Source organism: Pinus tabuliformis, chromosome J, assembly GCF_031772625.1.
Source record: "Pinus tabuliformis cultivar Carrire ecotype Pingquan chromosome J, CPIR1, whole genome shotgun sequence".
NCBI classification, from domain to species: Eukaryota; Viridiplantae; Streptophyta; class Pinopsida; order Pinales; family Pinaceae; genus Pinus; species Pinus tabuliformis.
The window spans coordinates 10,465,218-10,483,151 of record NC_142295.1 but is presented as its reverse complement, the minus strand read 5'-3'; the positions used below and the strand labels follow the sequence as shown (position 1 = coordinate 10,483,151).

General features: G+C 36.4%; 1 protein-coding gene across 1 annotated transcript in view; it reads left to right on the top strand.

Annotated features, from left to right (window-relative positions):
- Nucleotides 1-17,934, top strand: part of LOC149225174 (30-kDa cleavage and polyadenylation specificity factor 30-like) — a 131,350-nt gene that overhangs the window by 91,919 nt on the left and 21,497 nt on the right. The window contains exons 3-5 of the mRNA XM_089376972.1: nt 5,993-6,155; nt 6,418-6,528; nt 7,575-7,643. Coding sequence (XP_089233098.1) covers nt 5,993-6,155; nt 6,418-6,528; nt 7,575-7,643 — 343 coding nt within the window. The remainder of the gene's footprint in view (nt 1-5,992; nt 6,156-6,417; nt 6,529-7,574; nt 7,644-17,934) is intronic.

Sequence of the window (17,934 nt, the reverse complement as noted above, 5' to 3'; positions counted from 1 at the left end):
TTTAGGATCTCCAACTTTAGGATTTTTTTTTTTATATTTTGTCTATTAATAATCTTGATTCTTATCTAATGAATTGGTTTTAATGGCTCCTCAATATATTTGTAGGAGATTAGGGTCCATGGAATACCAAGTGGCTTTATTGAAATCACAAAAGATGTTGTCAGGATAGGGGGCTTTTCATTTGCTATATTGGATACTATGTACAAGTCATTGATGGTTGATGATTGATCACATGTAGTGGCTTGTTACTTAGGCACTTGTAAACCTGTAAAAATCTAGTGGACTCGAGCTTTGATTTGAACTCCGTTGGCTTTCCTCATCTTAACTATCTTTAGACTACGATGCAACTTGGTTGCACAACCCTACACATCCTCATCAAAGGGATTAAGATGCAAATGCTTGTTGATTTTTTAATGCTTGCCCTATCGTGCTCCTTTTTAATAGGAACAATTTCCCTTCAAAAGCATCTTAGGAACCAAGTGTTTGTAGTAATGACATTATTCCATCACTGATACATCATTCTCCTTGCAAGGATGACGAATTAAATTTTGAACTTGTTGAATAACATCCAGACAACTTGGATTATCTAAGAGATGCACATTCAAAGGTAATGAGAGTTGGGCATGCATGGATTGTAGCACCCACTCTCCCCACAAACAAGATCAAAGAAAATAGGCTAGTGGATTCAAATGCAAAAAGGTTTTACTTGGAACGCATAGCCTGATGATGTTTTAGGATTCCATCTCCTGCTTGTTTGCATTGAGACTGGGTACCCCACAAGGGTCATGTTGACTATATAGTATATACATTTAATCCATACAGACTAACATTAGAATGTAGATTGAACCATGCCTCCCTTTCTCTAAGGCGCCAATAATGAGGGCGTACACTCTTTATCTTCTCGGGCATCCTTGTTAAAGCCCCCTTACTCCATTCAAGTGGCATTTAGTAGCTTTTTCATCACCTAGTGCATAAAGGCTACCCTCTAAATGCCATCATTTGATGCATAAATTTTAGTGATCTTTAGAGAATGACCATTTAGATAAAGCAAAGTCCTGAGCATTCTTTGGGTTGAGTCAATGCCCCATTTTGTACACAAGTCCTAAGTGAAGTTGATAACATACACCGCCTTTTCCTTGTGAGATGAAATGCAAGCTAATGACCTTGACCTTATGAAATTCAACAAAACTTGGAGCAAAAAACTAGTAATCTTAACCTCTGTAGACATCTCACATCCAAATCCTTCAATACCTTACATAATTGTTTTATCGCGCCTTTGGAACAAGGGTTAGAATGATCTCGCACATTCCATGAGAAAACTTTTATTTTGTAGGGTTGAGGGAAACACCAATGACCAAATCCATCTTACACTCCATATACACTAACCATCCCATCATCTTGGTTCAACGCCTCAAATTGATTGGAAATGGTGTACAATTTAGAATTGATGGAAATTGTTTGCTTTGCCTTCTTGGGGTTTTTGGAGGTGTCTTTCCTTCTTGATTTTGTGCCTTCACAAGTGGGTGTAGTAGAGGTGACAAGGAACTATCTCGATTCCAACCCATGAACATTGTTACAAGGTTGAGAGTTTTGAGGACCAAAGGGCACACACTTTAGGTCAACAATGAAAGCCTCGGAGAGGCTTTTAGTTCTCAATGAGGGTGCAGTGGCTTGACAGGTGGTTTAAGATTGAGTTTTTTTGTTGATGTTAGATCTTGCCCTATAAGGGTGGTCTAGACTCGAACCATCTTAACTATTTTTTAGCACTAAGAGGTTGGAACTGTTAAAATTTCCCTGAACCGAAAAACTTGACTATTTACTACCTAGTAGATTGTCGATCTATTGAATAAAAGCACAACTGCGATCTTAACAAAACTTCAATACAGGAAGCAAATTAGACAACGAAGCTCATTCCCACATGTACACAATTTTTTTTACCCAGTCAAATAGTTCGTCATTAATAACTTAGAACCTACTTGGGCTCTCTTACTAGGAAAATGGCATTCTGAGGAAATTACAATAGCAACAATATATTGGATCTGATCCAATTGGTCCCACCCTAGATTTGACCTTTGATCTATCTCCTAGCTACTTTGGATCTCCCTTACTGCTCCTTGCACCTTCCTTGGACCCGACACACTTGAATGGAAGTCCTTCTCCACCCAAACAATGAGATCTCACTCTCATTGTATCTTGTGTGTCTTCTCCCTTGGCCTAACCTTTCTTTTGTAAGCTTGAGTTATGATTGAATCCACAACCCTAATCTCCAAAGTGATTGATGGTTGAGATTAGATCTCACCTCATTTGAGATCGACAATTGATATTCGTCTGATTCACTAATGCAAAAACCTTCACATCTCATTAGATTAACTCACTTTTGTCTTACAAAATGAAATTACTTTAATCACTAAAGTAATTGCTAAGGTTAAGGGTTTATTAGGTGACTTTCGCATGCCTAGACACTTAGGCCTATGCTGAAGTACCAACCTGAGCTACAAACATTAACACTTCCTCTTAGCAAGAGAGGTGCTTCTTGAAGAGCCACTTGAAACTAGCTATCCCTCTGATCTTGGCCCAAATTCCTTCAAAGGCGTGCTCTCTTTCAGTGTGCTCCTAGTATCCTCCACATGCTCATGAGCATCTCCCAATGTTTGAACAGGTTTTCCTGTCGGCCTGTATAAGCTGCTCTCTTTCACCTCAATAGCTAGTAGTCTGTTTGGGTTACTTTCTCTAACCTTGATATACATTGCCATGGTTGGGCTAGATTCCTCTGGATGAATGTGCACCTGCTCGTTCCTATATTTTACCTCAAATCCTCTATCCTCCATGACTGATATTGAGAACAAGTTCTTCTTTAGCCTTGGTATGAATAGCACGTCCTTGGCTCCCAACGTCCTTCTGGACTCTAATTAAAACTTAAAAGTTCCAAACCCCTTCATTGCATACATGGCGTCATTACCAAGCTCCACAAGTAAATCTAAGTTGCTCTTTGTTAGATTGTTAAATAGCTCTTGTGCCTATGTCATATGGCGTGATGCACCACTATCTAGGTACCAAACACTCCTAGTTTTGGTGCTTGTAGATAGACAGGAGACAAATGAGAAGTACTCAAACTTCGCTACAAACTCACCAAGTTGAACCTCTACTGATGTTGTTTCTTGCTGCAACTTCCCCTTCCTCCTCCTTGGATGTTGTGATGTACAATGCTCAATCTTGTGGCAACTGAAGCACTTGATCTTACTCAAGTCCTCCTTCCTTGGTTGAGAAGTTGCCCGCTAACTATTACCTTTGGACTCCTTTCCTTTTCCATTCTTGGCCATACTGGCCATTCTTCTCTTCATCTTCCTTGCTTGCCAATTTTAGACTCCTCCCAAGCTCCTCCTGGATGCAGTCATCCTAAAGTCTCTTAATTGGGAAGGTGCTCCTGGGCACATATTCCTTTGATAAATGGTTACCATGACATGGGAAGAACATTCAATGCCACATTCATGAGCTCTACATCGTCCACCTTCTTCCTAGAGGTTGCGAGCTGATCATGTGCCTAGGTGATCCTCGTGGAGTAAGTGGTAATTTTATCAAATTTTTGACATCTGGATGGATCTGAGCTTGTTTCTCAAGATCATTTCCTTGTTCATGTTGTTGCTCTGGAATATGTCCACTAGAGCTTTGTACATCTCCGTGGTTGTCTTCTTTTCTTCCAAGTGAGGGATCCTTCATGGCATCCATGTTGACACACTGAGCTCTATTGTCCTCGTTTTCGTGGGTTGGCAACTATGTTGCACCCATTGGTGATTGGATCTCCGTATCCGCAATCTCTAGGTCATCTAATTCACTAATGCAAAAACCTTTGCATCTCATTAGATTAACTCACTTTTGTTTTATAAAATGAAATTACTTTAATCACTAAAGTGATTGCTAAGGTTAAGGGTGCATTAAGCAACTTTCGCATGCCTAGACACTTAGGCCTTTGCAGAAGTATTTGCCTAAGCTACGAACATGACTAGGAGCATGAAGCTCTAGACATGCAGGCTGATTTTTCTTCTTCTTGTGGAAATGCTGCTTATAGTTAACTTATAACTGTCCTTTGGCTAAGTGGCCGCACTATGAGGGGAGTTTTTTTGCTGTCAAAATTACCTTGGACTTGCACTTGGCCACATAAACACCCACTTGGGGGGTTTTGGACCCTAGCCTCGATGTTAATACAAGTTTGATTACCATGCACTTGCCACTAGACTACACATCCACGGTAAAGTAGGCTGGCTTTTAACCATGAGAAAACGATTCCTCATATGCTAGTCCATACTAAGACATCAAGAGCAAGGATTGACAATGTTAGTTGCACCAAGAGGCACTATCCAGCCCAGTATGGAATAGATTTTGTTATGTTATGTAAACATTTTGACTTGGTCAAATTACATAAAAATAAAAATAAAATAAAAATAAAATAAAATAAATAAAATAAGTAATTATTAATTAAAACATTTTGATTCTTTCAAATTACATAAAAATAAAAATAAAAATAAAAATAAATAAAATAAAAAAATGAAATTAATAATTTTAATTAATAATTATTAATAATTAAACCAGCCTAGATCCATCTTAACTCTGAATCTATCAAGTGCCTAGAGGGATCAAATATCTCGAGGTGCAAACCTTTCATCAGGTTTTGCACTCAAAAAAGAGGTTTGCACCTCGAGAGATTTGATCCCTCTCAGTGCTTGATAGATTCAGAATTAGGATGGATCTAGGCTCGCTTAATGCATAGGGTGGTGAATGATTATATAATCCATCTTCAACCTGAATATCAATGGATTCTTTGAGGTCACCTGAAATGTTATGCTGGGTTCTGGACACAAATTCTATTTTGGGGTGGGCTTGGAAGGCCCTGTTCACAGCAAATAAATTTTCCTAGGGGCTGGGAAAGCATGTCTAAGAATGTCTAGTATTGGACTTGTAAGCATGGAATCTGTAGAGAGGCTGAAACCTTGCAGAAAAGTTATCAATCCTGTGAGAGAAAACCACCAAAGTATTATGAAACATTCATGGTCCATGCTGCATGATGGCCAAAGAGCTGAAGGACTCCTTAAACCAAAACAATAACCGTTGTTTATCCCTTCATGTTCATAATGTGCCAACTGTAAGGTTCCCAGGGTTACCAATTGCAAACTCCAATCATGATGTCAGACAGGATACGACCCATGAAGTAGTTGATCAGGGCATGACCACTACAGTCAAAGCAAACAGGCTTATGTTCCTCCACAGGAATTTGTGCAGGAGGATCAGGAGGAGGAACATGATCTTTACCTTTTAGAAAACCCTTTGGGACAGGCTTCCTTGAGTGCGATTCTTCTCTAAGGCTGCTGCAGCATTTTGGCCATCATCTAGTGTATCAGCCATTATGAGGCGCCTGCCTAGCTGGCTGGAAAGAACACACCATCGACTGAGATCTGAATGTAAGCAAGGACCAGCAAATCTAAAGCATGTGAACTGCAACAGAATAGTGGTTATTAAGGAGACAAATCTCATGCTAGATCCCTTGAGCACTAAGAGTTCTGTATTTCAAAAGACATTAAATTCTAAACTGCTATGTCTTATTTGAAAATTCTAATATTTCTTTTTCTTCTGTCAACAATGTTCCAAAAGCTGAAATATCTCTGGATGGTTTCCTGTATTGATTATCCATCGTAGTTAATCTGACCTGGATATCTTTAGTGTGGAAGATACATCTTCAGGTGTCACTTTGGATGAATGAGTTGTGGTATGATTGTTGAATAATAAATATCTTTTACAGAACGTCTTTTTATAATTTAGTTGATCTTTAAAAGATTGTTACGCATACAAGAATATGGTAGTAGTAGTGCAGTGCAGTCCGTTGTTTTGAAATACTTGAATGGCTTTGGATTATTGAGTTCTGTACGATGTTGTTGATGATAGATGTACGAGATTAATTGAAGATTAACTAAATTCTATGTCAACATGTGAGGAACTTTAGGTACTTTATTGTGAAGAGCAGCAATAGAGAAAATTTGGAACTCTCTGTACAACAAGGAATGTGGGCAACTCAACGAAATAATGAGGCAAAACTGAATGAAGCTTTTGATTCATGTGATAATGTAATTCTTATATTCTCAATCAACAGGACCCGCCATTTTCAGGTAATTAAAGATTGATGCTAATATTAATAAATTGGCTTACTGCATTTGTCAATTTTTACACATTATGCTGGGTAAAAGTTTGAAGGACCGATATTCTATTGTTTTTATACTGCTAGTACAGAATGATAAGGAAATCATTTTAGCTCTTATATTACTGTACATGTTTTTGCTTTTGATACAATAGCTAGAAAATGCAGCTATTGTATCTAGTTAAAAGATCTGTTAACTATACTTGATGTTGATCTGTTTGAATGGTAAGCAGGGTTGTGCAAAGATGATGTCTAAAATTGGTGGATTTGTCGGTGGAGGGGGGTGGAAGTATGCACATGGGACTGCACATTATGGTCGAAACTTTAGTCTTAAGTGGTTGAAGGTAATGCCCACTGCACAACAAAAGGGGTGCATACTGGACCTGATTGTAGGTAGTGAGAGTTTGTGTGTGCACAATTTGGTTATTTCAAAAGCTTTGCTTTTGGTTTAGATACACAGCCCCAAGGGAGAAAAAGGTGGAAGTATGTTGGAATTCTTGGAAATGAATCTTTTTATTTCAAATGCTTTGCTTTTGGTTTAGGCCCCATGGGAGAAAAAGGTGGAAGTATATTGGAATTCTTGGAAATGAATCTTTTTATGATATTCACATTGACTTCCAGTATTCTGGATAACTCCACTGCATGATATGTGGGACATTTTTCTGGTTCATTCATATGTTCATTGTGATATTAAGTCAGACATCTCAGTGACTGGCTATCCTACAGAATGTTAATATATGTTAACGATTGGTACATTCAAATTCTTTAATAGAACTTAACAGAAATCTTGTTCTCCATTAAGAAGTCACTCTTATTCACCCTTCTGTGACTACATGCTAAAATGCTTAATTGTAATTGGCCTATTTTTGGTCAAATTTGATAGAATGCTTTCATTCTAAGTTTCAAGCACTTCACTATTTTGTAGCCTAAATTTCCAATCTATGAACAAAGATATGTTTATCTACTGTCTTTTTGTTGCTGTTTAATGTGTGAACACAAAAGCATAGACATTGCTCAGAAGAAAAGTATGGTCAATAACAATAACTGTATATAGTATATACCCATGTGGCATCTTAATTGAGAGAAGATAATGTCTTCTACTTGAGTTCCTACAAGTATACTGTATAAGGAAAAAGAAGAGGAGGTCAGTAACTGATCAATATGCAGAGAGTGTTTCAGTAAGTAGCTTTTTCCATATATGGGTGGACGCATATTTGGTGTAGGGATTTCTCCTCTTGTCAGTCACTTGTTTTCAGTAAAAATAACTTTCAGTTTCAATGTTTGTAAGTCGCTATTTTGTTCCCCCCCACTATTAATCTTATATTACCCGACTATATATGTGTATAAATGTCGCCAATACTGACTTTAATGGCTTTGACTGTTTTTTCAGCTTTGTGAGTTGACATTTCAAAAGACTCGGCATTTGAGGAATCCATACAATGAAAATTTACCTGTGAAGGTATTTGCTACTTTACCTTACTTGGACATGTTTTTATCAAAATGGTTTTTAATTATTAGTAGCACTAAGTGGTTATTAACTTATTGCAATTGACCTATTCTTCAGAGGTGCTCTGTATTTTACTAATGCTCTGTTTGATATGCTAACAATTCCCTCACAAGAATATTCTTGAATTTTACATGTATCCCAATTTCTCTTGCTCTTGGTCATTACATGAGCACAGTCACATATATCAACAGGAGTAAGGGTAATTACTAATTGTTTATACCTTTCTTCTATCTGACCTACAAACATTTTCTTAGGTCAATTTAAACACATTCTTTTCTGCAAAACATCTATTTATCTTTATGATATCTTAGTATTCTATGTTGTTTGTTCATGCCCACATTGCAATTTTATCTCTGATGGTTGTTTTTGATACAGTTATATCCTCTGATGGGGTCTTCTGTTGTGTTGTTGCTCGAGTAATGACTCTGAAGGAATGCTTGCTTTATTTTATACCTTTGGGCCTTATTCTTTGCATCCAATGATCAGTGCTTTATGGATATTTTGTTAGATCAACAGGTTTATAAGAATTAACACTTGTTTTGATATCAGTCTGCTTCAAGTCCTCCAATGAATAGTTCTAGTAATGTTGTTAGCTAAATCTGTAAACATTGTAGAGTAATCATATGCCTTATTTGTTGAAGCTTCCATATTTTGTTGAAGTAATTTTTGTTCCATGATCTCGTAAATTTTTTGAGAAGCGCTATGGTGAATTCTTGCTATGATTGTATGTTCCTCATTCTTTCTTGAATGTAAAACCTTATGCTTGACTAGTTGTAAGCTTTGCTTATTGTGAGATTTGGTGAGTATTGTTTTCTTTCCATTTTTATCTCTCAGATGCATGCTTCGTTACTGAAATTTTGACCTGGGACATGTTCCTTTATAGGAAATATTTCCAGAAAGGAAACATACATCTTGGAAACATTTGGGAAATGCACTTCTTCCAGATGTTTCCAAGCATACTTTAGTGCATACATCTCTTTTGTATGATAATTCATAAAGGCACATCTGCGATTTAAATTATGTGTGGGTGTATAACTTTGCAAACATAATCTGAGTTTATCAGTTAAACCCTTTTCTACTTGGGAAGAGTGATTTATTTATCCAACCCACTTTTCCCAATTCGTTATGTTTGAGATCTTTTTGAAGTTTCAACTCTCTATTCAATGTCTCCGATTTACAAGTTCTTATGAGGAGGATATGGCTTCTCCTTCTATGATTTTATCTGTCCAAAAGTCTGAGTTTTTCAACAAACCCAAAATTGTGGAAGCTTCTTTATTCAAAGGAAAGACTTCATAATATGTTATAATTTAGGACCATTGTAATGAGACTGAAAAAATGCTTGTTTTATTTTAGAGCTTTGGGCCTTATTCTTTGAATCCAATGATCAGTGTTTTATGGATATGTTGTAAGATCAACAGGTTTATAAGAATTAACACCTGTTTTGATATCAGTCTGCTTTAAATCTTCCAATGAATGGTTCTAGTAATGTTGTTAGCTAAATCTGTAAATATTGTAGAGTAATCATATGCATTATTTGTTGAAGCTTCCATATTTTGTTGAAGTAATTTTTGTTCCACAATCTCGTAATTATTTTGAGAAGTGCTATGGCAAATTCTTGCTATGATAGTATGTTCCTCATTCATTCTTGAATATAAAACCGTATGGTTGACCAGTTGTAAGCTTTACTTATTGTGAGATTTGGTGAGTATTGTTTTCTTTCCATTTTCATCTCTCAGATGCATGCTTCGTTACTGAAATTTTGACCTGGGACATGTTCCTTTGTAGGAAATATTTTCAGAAAGGAAACATAAATCTTGGAAACTTTTGGGAAATGCACATCTTCCAGATGTTTCCAAGCATACTTTAGTGCATACATCTCTTTTGTATGATAAATCATAAAGGCATATCAACAATTTAAATTATGTGTGGGTGTATAACTTTGCAAACATAATCTGAGTTTATCAGTTAGTGCTTTTTCTACTTAGGAAGAGTGAGTGATTTATTTATCCAACCCACATTTACCAAATCGTTATGTTTGAGATCTTTTTGAAGTTTCTGCTCTCTATTCAATGTCTCAGATTTACAAGCACCTATGAGGAGGATATGGCTTCTCCTCCTAAGGTTTTATCTGTCCAAAAGTCTATGAGTTTTGCATATTCCTTGTTCAGTTAAATGTCCTTTCAACAAACCCAAAATTGTGGAAGCTTATTTATTCAAAGGAAAGAGTTCATTGTATGTTATAATTTAAGACCATTGAAATGTTTGGCTAGGATAACCTATTTTCACCAACTTTTCCATAGATTAAGAATGTTTGGGAGGGTTTTGGAGAAACTTGTTCCAAGAGATGCTTAAAAGAAGGATTCTTCTCAGGCCTGGAGTTCTCTTTTTCTAAGTGTGGGGACTTTGAGCTAGAGTATGATCGTGTAGCTCATAACAAGGATCCCATTTCTAGCAGTAGTATCTATGTTTGAAAACTCCTTCATGAATTGATTGACCAAGTATACCCCTTGAAAAGTGTGTCCAAAAAATATTGGGGACCCAAAATAAGGCATTTCAAGCTAACTAGAGACCAAATTAAAGGCACAGAGGTTGAGACTAATCAAGTCGCTTGGAAGATGTTCCAAATTGATAACTGAATGGGTCTAGTAAGGCCAAACATGTGACCAAAGCCCTAGATGAAACCAGACAAAGTCAAGGGAACCTTATAATTATCAAAGCACTCAAGATCATGTTGGAGGACCATAAATGTGTGCTTAGTAGTGTTGCAAACATCTGGATAATATCTCGGTTTTATCTTGAAATCACGATTTTTTTGCCTAGCTAGTGTTTGCCGATTTTTACCGATATTTTTATGGTATCTTAATTTTGCCTGTGTTTGCCGACTTTTACCAATATTTTCCCAATTTTTATGATTTTTTGGTTTTCTGGACCCTTGCCGATGTTTGCAACATTGGTGCTTAGGCAATGACAAGGTGACTTAAAGGAGAGTAATAACATAATTGAGTTGTCACAAGGACAAGTGGAAGGACCTTGTTGTCACACATGGAGGTCTTGTATGCAAAACGCACAAATAACACTCTCCACACCCACATTCGAAGGAGTGTGTATGAAATGTATAAATTCTGAAATCCATACATTACAATCTTAGGGTCTGTGATAAGACCTCAAAATTGGGTTGAAACCTACAACTAAGACTACTAGCTTTTCAAATGTAATGGAAAAGCATCAAGACCTGTTCTTTTTCTTAGTTTTGTGGATTAGGATTATAGAAGTTATAAATGCATAACAAGTTTTCTTAGATTAACCATATTTCCACCTCCTTGACCTCTAATATCTCCATATAGAGATTTATCATTAACTAGATTTGAAGAGTACTTGTGAACTAAACTTTGTTAGCTATATCCTTTTCCTTGCCTTTGTTAGTTGAAAGAGCTTTTTTTAGTTCTTTCGGCAGGATTTTTGGGTTGATTTTTCCCTTGAGGAGACTTTGAATGTCTTTGTAGGATAATTCATGGCTAATGAGTAAATCATCTATGATTGATTCTTCCCATTCGAGTCTCTGAAAGGACCAAATCTCCCTCTTCATTTGGAAGAGGGTTTTGTTTAGTTCCTCGCTCTCTTTTTTCTATATATGGGATGTTTGCATGGTTGGCCTTCTTCCTCAACAATTTTATCTTTTGTGTCATAACTTTCTTGCTTGGGGCCATTTTCCTCTTCCTCTTCTAGGGTGACCTCTTCTTGGTAGGGAGCTTCTAAAGTGGCTTCTTTAGCTCTTTGAGGCTCTCTAGGGATTTGCATTTCTTCTTGGATGCCTTGTCCCAATCTTCTTGGAGTTCTGGATCTTTTTCTTATAGCTTGTCTTCTTTGTTTGATTCTTTACATGCTTGTTATTGAGGAGGAGTCATATTTCTCTACTTGATACAAATCTTCCTTTGTTGTCTTTTGTTTGCTTCTTTTGGTGCCTCTTCTTGAGGGAGAGGAGGATTTTTTCTGCAAATCCTTGGTGAAGTTACTATAGATGTGACATCAATCACACTTGAAGTCAAGCTTTTGGATGCATTCTTACCCTAGGATTTTGATGGTTTTTGCTTCAGGCATTCCTTTCTGATGAACCTTGGCACATTTTGGCACATTTGAGGATGTTGTCCTTTAGTATGTACCTTCAATAGATCTATCATGTTTTTTCCTTATGTATTTTTAAAACTAATGTAAAGGTGGGAGGAGTAATCTAAGATAGACTGAAATTGATGAGGACATTTGCTCCTTGGCGTCAATTTATCTTCCTCGTATATGTGTAGATACCATCATTTCCAAGAAATAGAGGCCCTCCTTGAAAGATCTTAAAGTTATCCTCTTTACAGGGTAATAAAGAAATGAAGAAGTGCACAACATGGAAAAGCTATCTATTGAGCCTTTTAAATGGGGGAGCCCTATTTATTGAATCGAGGCATTAAGGACATTTGGAGAAGGTCAAGACCCTGCAATTTTCCATCTAGTGCATGTTTGCTAGGTTTATTGCTGTTTGTTGAATAAGGGGTGGTGGTAAAGTATTATGTGGCGGGGGGGTTTTAACCAATGTTTTAAAACTCCGACCCCTGTTCGGAAATGGCCGAGGGTCGGCTCCGACTCCGACTCTGACTTGGCCAGTTTGATTTCAATGACTCAGTTGTTGTAAAAAATACATTATATATATATATATATATATATATATATATCTATATATATATATATATCTATATATATATATATATTTTTTTTTTTTAATAAAAAACATAATTTTAAAGATTTTCATTCATGTTTCCAAACACAAAGCTTTGGAATATAGAGAGAAGAGAACATATGATCAAAGTAGGCTCATGAATATATCCATTATATCAAAATGGCACCTAGTGCACTGTCCAATACAAAGTTCATACTTAGCCACCAATGTCGGGATTCTTTTCTGCCTCAGCCTAAGGACAATCACTAGACTACGAAAACAATAATACCAATTCTCTGCCCCTAATGAAGTCTCAAAAGCCTTGATTTAATTATGGTCAAGCTCCAGAGCAATCAAAGGTAAATATGTATTTATTAGTCCATTTCCAAAACGTTTGCCTTTTTAAAAACATTGTATGGCTCAATGCATTGTTTCAGTTTTTTAATTCATGCCACTAGGATAGCCATACTTCGGCCTTGTAATTTTCAAAACTTTCTCACAGTGATAGATTACTTTAGGGCTATAAATATGCAATAAACAACAACCCAACCATTGATATGTAGGAGGCAGAACAACTTTTGACAAATGTACTTCAGGATTTTTGTCAAAGAGCGAGCCAAGCGAGTTGTTACCGAGCCGGCCAAGTCATTACCGAGTCGGCCGAGTTGTTACCGAGTCGACCAAGTCAACGATTGGCTTGGTAACAACTTGGCCAGCCGTCCCGTTTCGGCCACCGAGCCGACCTCGCCAGGCATTGGCTCAGTCTGACTCGGCCGAGTCGGAGTCGACTCACTGTTTTTTAAAACAATGGTTTTAACATGGTTGAATGAGTGGGTGATTGGTTGGGTGTTGTAGGCGTGGTGGTTGGTGGCTCAAAGAAGCAAGGTTGGTTGAGGTGCAAGGAGATTTCGAGGGGAGGGTTAGCCTCTAGGCCTACGCATAACTCGTATTTGTTAGTGAAAAACGCTTTGAGTATATATCCCTCACTTTAATGCCTTAGCTGTTTTGGCCAATTAAGTAGACAAAAGATTGAACGGAGGAGCAGCGAGGCCTACCTTCCATAGCCATTACCCTTCCGCATAGTGAGGGAGGTTGGAGCTTCCTCCCATTACTAAACTAGCTTAAGAGATTGCTTTTCTGAGTTTGGCTTCCAAGAGTCATCATTGATTTCACTTGGAAGATATGGATTTAAGATGCGACCATCTTGAAAATTTGTTGACTGACTCAGAGTTGCAGAGGATGCAAATTTGTTTTTTCTATTGTGAAAATGTACAATTTTAGCGTGTTTATTTTCTCTTAATTAGCTTCATAATATTGATGTGGATTCCGTTACGTATTTGATTATCATTTTCCCTCAGTTGGCTTTGTTGGATATTATTGTGTTTGGCTCTTATAACCATGTAGAGGTGTAAACCAAAAATGTACTAAAGTATAATTTTTGGAATTGATACTAATAGTCCGCATCACTATACTCATTGGCATACTAACTGGCATTCTTAAACAACGTTGCATGCAGGAACAAAGCGAGTGCCTTTTTTGGAAGCGAAGCGTCAAAAGTGCCATTTTCCAAAAATATTTAGAAGTGAAGCATCTTAGAAGTGTCTATATATATATATTATTTTGCATTTATATTAGAAAAAAACATTCAAAATGCCAAATTAGTTGTAGAGGATTGAAAACATGCATATTTATACATAAATCAAGATAGAAATGGCATCATTAGTACATTAATGATTAATTATTTGACCATCAACCATCTAGATTATAGTAATTACCAACAAACATCAAAATTTTATGCATACCACATACAATCAAAAGTAGAAAGTATCAAATTTTTAAGCATATGATAGAAAGTAGACCATTAAAACATTCAAATAGATTCTCAAGCAACTATCAACATGGCCAAATACTAATGTTTACAAAATAGGCCATCACCATTTGCACATTGAAATAGGGAGATTGAAAAGTTTAAAATCACAACACTAAAGTCTAAGACTCTAATCTGTCATCTATAGACTATGACAAATATGTTGAAGAATGTAACTAGTCTCGGGCTTCATAATTGTACTTGAGTCATGATGTAATGTATTTATCAAAGGAAAGAAAAATAATTTTATTATTAAGAAATTAACTTATTAAAGCCTGGGTTTCATGCTTGGGTCAATTGTTTATAAGTCAAAGCCTCCGTTGCGGGCTTCTAGGGTTTATGTTAAGTGTCCTTGCCCATGTCATAATGTAAAGCACCCCTTGTGATTTATTTATTAAGAAAGAAAATTATTTTAATTTAAACTAGGTTAATTAGGCCCATAGTTTTAAAAACCAGAAACGGTGACCAAACCTGTCCGCCTAATAAACTGGGTTTCAAATCGGAATTGGTCAAACCGGGGCTTGTTAGATCTCAATGAACTGGTTTTAAAAAAACACATGAAATATTTAATTTTTAATGAAAAAAACTAATTTTAAGATTTAAAACCATGATTCCAAACCAATAGACACAAAATATGCAAAGTTTGCTCATATATATACCATGTAAAGGTGAATATATCAAAATGGCACCAAGTGCAATAAATATCAACAACAAAATATATAATCAATGAGGCTCTAAATGGTCTCTAGAGTTAAAAAACAATGCCTACAAACTATGGGGCCACTGGCCTACTACAACTCTACATGATCAAACTCAGTTGGTTGAGTCTTGACTCCACCAAGTCGATCGATTTAGGAAACACGAATTAGGCCTCCTCCACCAAGTCGGCCTCAAAGAAGGACAAGTCGACCTAACTGAGGGGCAAAATCACCTATATAAAGGTAGCAACTCGTCTTCATTTGGAGCATCGTCTCATCAAGTTCAAACTGCAACTTTTGGGCAAGGAAAGTTGCGAAATTCAAGGGACAAGAAGGAAGAGTCTAGCGAAGGAGGTCATCATATTGAAAAAGAAAACAAAATTTCTCTCTCATATCCTGCATGTGCGAAGTTCTGGAGTGTTGCTGGAGGGCCAAAATTTTGCAGTAACTGGGAGGCTGAAAATCTGAAGCTGGGCTGAAATTTTGGTGAAGTTGCAGCCAAAATATCTGGGTTGATGCTGAGTTGTAGCTATTGGACAAGAAGAGACTATTGAAGGTTGCTGTATCTTATTGGAACGCTGTCTTGGTGGAGGAGGAAGGTCTGTATGTCTATCTCATTTTGAATTACTGAAGGAAGAGTTCTTTGACTTGGTTTTTCTCCTATAAAGGGGTCTTAGCCCTGGCTGAGTGCCTACATCTGGTGCCCTTGATCTTTGTGTTTTTCTTTTGGTAATTGTTTGATGAAACTAAGATAAAAGAAGAACATAAGAAAGATAATAAGAACTCAAAGAAATCAGAAGTAATTATCAACAAGAGAAAATCTTTCTACCTTTCTGATTTTCTAATATGGTATCAGAGCTAAGGTAAAGAAGAAGGAAAAAGGCAGGTTGAAGATCTATTAAGGAAAAAGAGACCAAAGGAAGTTCATTAAGGAAAACAGATCATATAAAGAGACAAGCTTACTATCTACAAGGACTATGTCAAACTCAATGAAGGGAGAAAACAAACTAGAAGGTGCCTCCAACTACAGGGTTTGGAAGAAGATGATAGATCTCATCCTCGAAAAGAACAAAGTTTTAGATCTTGTTCAAGGAAAAGTCAAGAAGACTACAGATGAAGCAAAGAAAGCAAAGTTAAGAGAAACCAAAATCTTCGCCATGAACCTAATAGTGGATGGAGTAAAGGACAACTTAATTCCATACATTTCCAACATAGATTCTGCTCAAGAAATGTATGAGGCTCTCTCCAAGTTATTCAAAATCAAGAACATTGGTCAAATAGCAAGGCTCAAGAATGAACTAAGAACTGTTAAGATGACAAATGATGATACCGTTTCATCATATTTTGTAAGAATCTCTAGAATAAAGGATGAAATCCAAGCAATAGATGAAGTCATACCAGAAAAAGAACTTGTAATTACTTCTCTTCTAGGACTACCAAAATCTTGGAGTGCTTTTGCATTAGGAATCAACAGTTGGAAGGATACACCAACATTTGAACAAATGTGGACTGCATGTAGTCAAGAAGAAGCCAGAATATCGTTAGTAAACAACAAGAAGGAGCATGAAGAAGAAAACACCTCGAATGGATATTTCGCTCATCACAAGAAGAAGGGAATCTTAAAGAAGTTCAAGGGACCAAAGAAGAAAGTTGACCTATCCAAGATTGAATATTACAATTGTGACAAGATGGGTCACTACAAAAATCAATGTCCGGAGAATCCAAAGAATAATAAGAGAGATAGGGATCAAGCAAATGTTATCGATGAAGCTCCACCTATGAAGAAAAAGACTAAAGAATCAGAAGTCAAGGACTTATACTACTAAGGCCTCACATATCCCTCTTAGTCTTTTATTTTATGCTTTGAATTGTTTTCCTTGATGTTTTGATTTTTAGAGTTTGCAGGTCTAACATGTCTGGTTAGAACAATTTTGAATTATTTTGATAAGTTATAAGCATCCCTCAAAGATTGGATTAGGAGGGAGCCTTCACCATTTTACCAAAAGACAAGTATCTTGTTTCTCATTTCCTCTTTTATGGTTGGCTTCCCTCTCATATCAAGATTTGTTTTTATTATATACTAATAACCTTTTCTTTATATTTTCCATGATTAGGAAAGCTCTCAAAATACATAATGGTTATGTAGGAGACTTGAAGCATGAAAGAAGTTTTGTTGCAAAGGAAGCCCTTCAAGAAGGAATGTTCCACAAGGTTTGTTAAAGAACAATTCAAGGTATGTCTTAAACTACAAGTTTGTTACAAGGTTCTCTCTACGAAAAAGGTATGTTCATTCTCTTCCAATTTCCTTTACATTACTGACATCGTTATGTCTAGGGTTTTGAATCTTAAAGATTCTTGTTGAGGGTGATTAATCATTAGATTGAATCTACCCTTGTTATACTATTATTGTGAAACCCTAACCGTTGGGGTTCACTATAAAACCCTAGCCTTTTGTTGCTTAAGGGTATGTAAATATTGATTATGAAACCCTAGTTTACTTATAATGTTTAAAACCTCTTTCTCTTGAAGTTTTAGGGCTTTGATAGTGATATGGAAAAAACCTTAGTCTTTTAGGGTTTTCTATTAATGTCCAGATGAAACCCTAGATCTTTAAGTTTTAATGAATTAGGGTTTATGAACAAAACCCCTGTAACATTTATAACAAGATCCTAGGAATGAAACCCTAGGTGTATATTCATCTGTCTGATTGAAACCCTAGCCTGGTCAAAATTATTATCTAACTTTAATGTATTGATGTTTATGTTTTGAGTTTACCTAATAGATATGGATATTGATATAAGATGCTAGTGTATGAACTCCTAGATATGTATATGAGAGTATGCTAACCTAATTGTTGAAACCTTAGATGTATAGTATGATTGTTATTTGATTGAATTGTTGACATAGTCTAAGGTTTGTAACAAAACCCTAGCAAGAAGTTGAGTGTGTAACTCTTGTTGATTATGAACCTAATTAGGT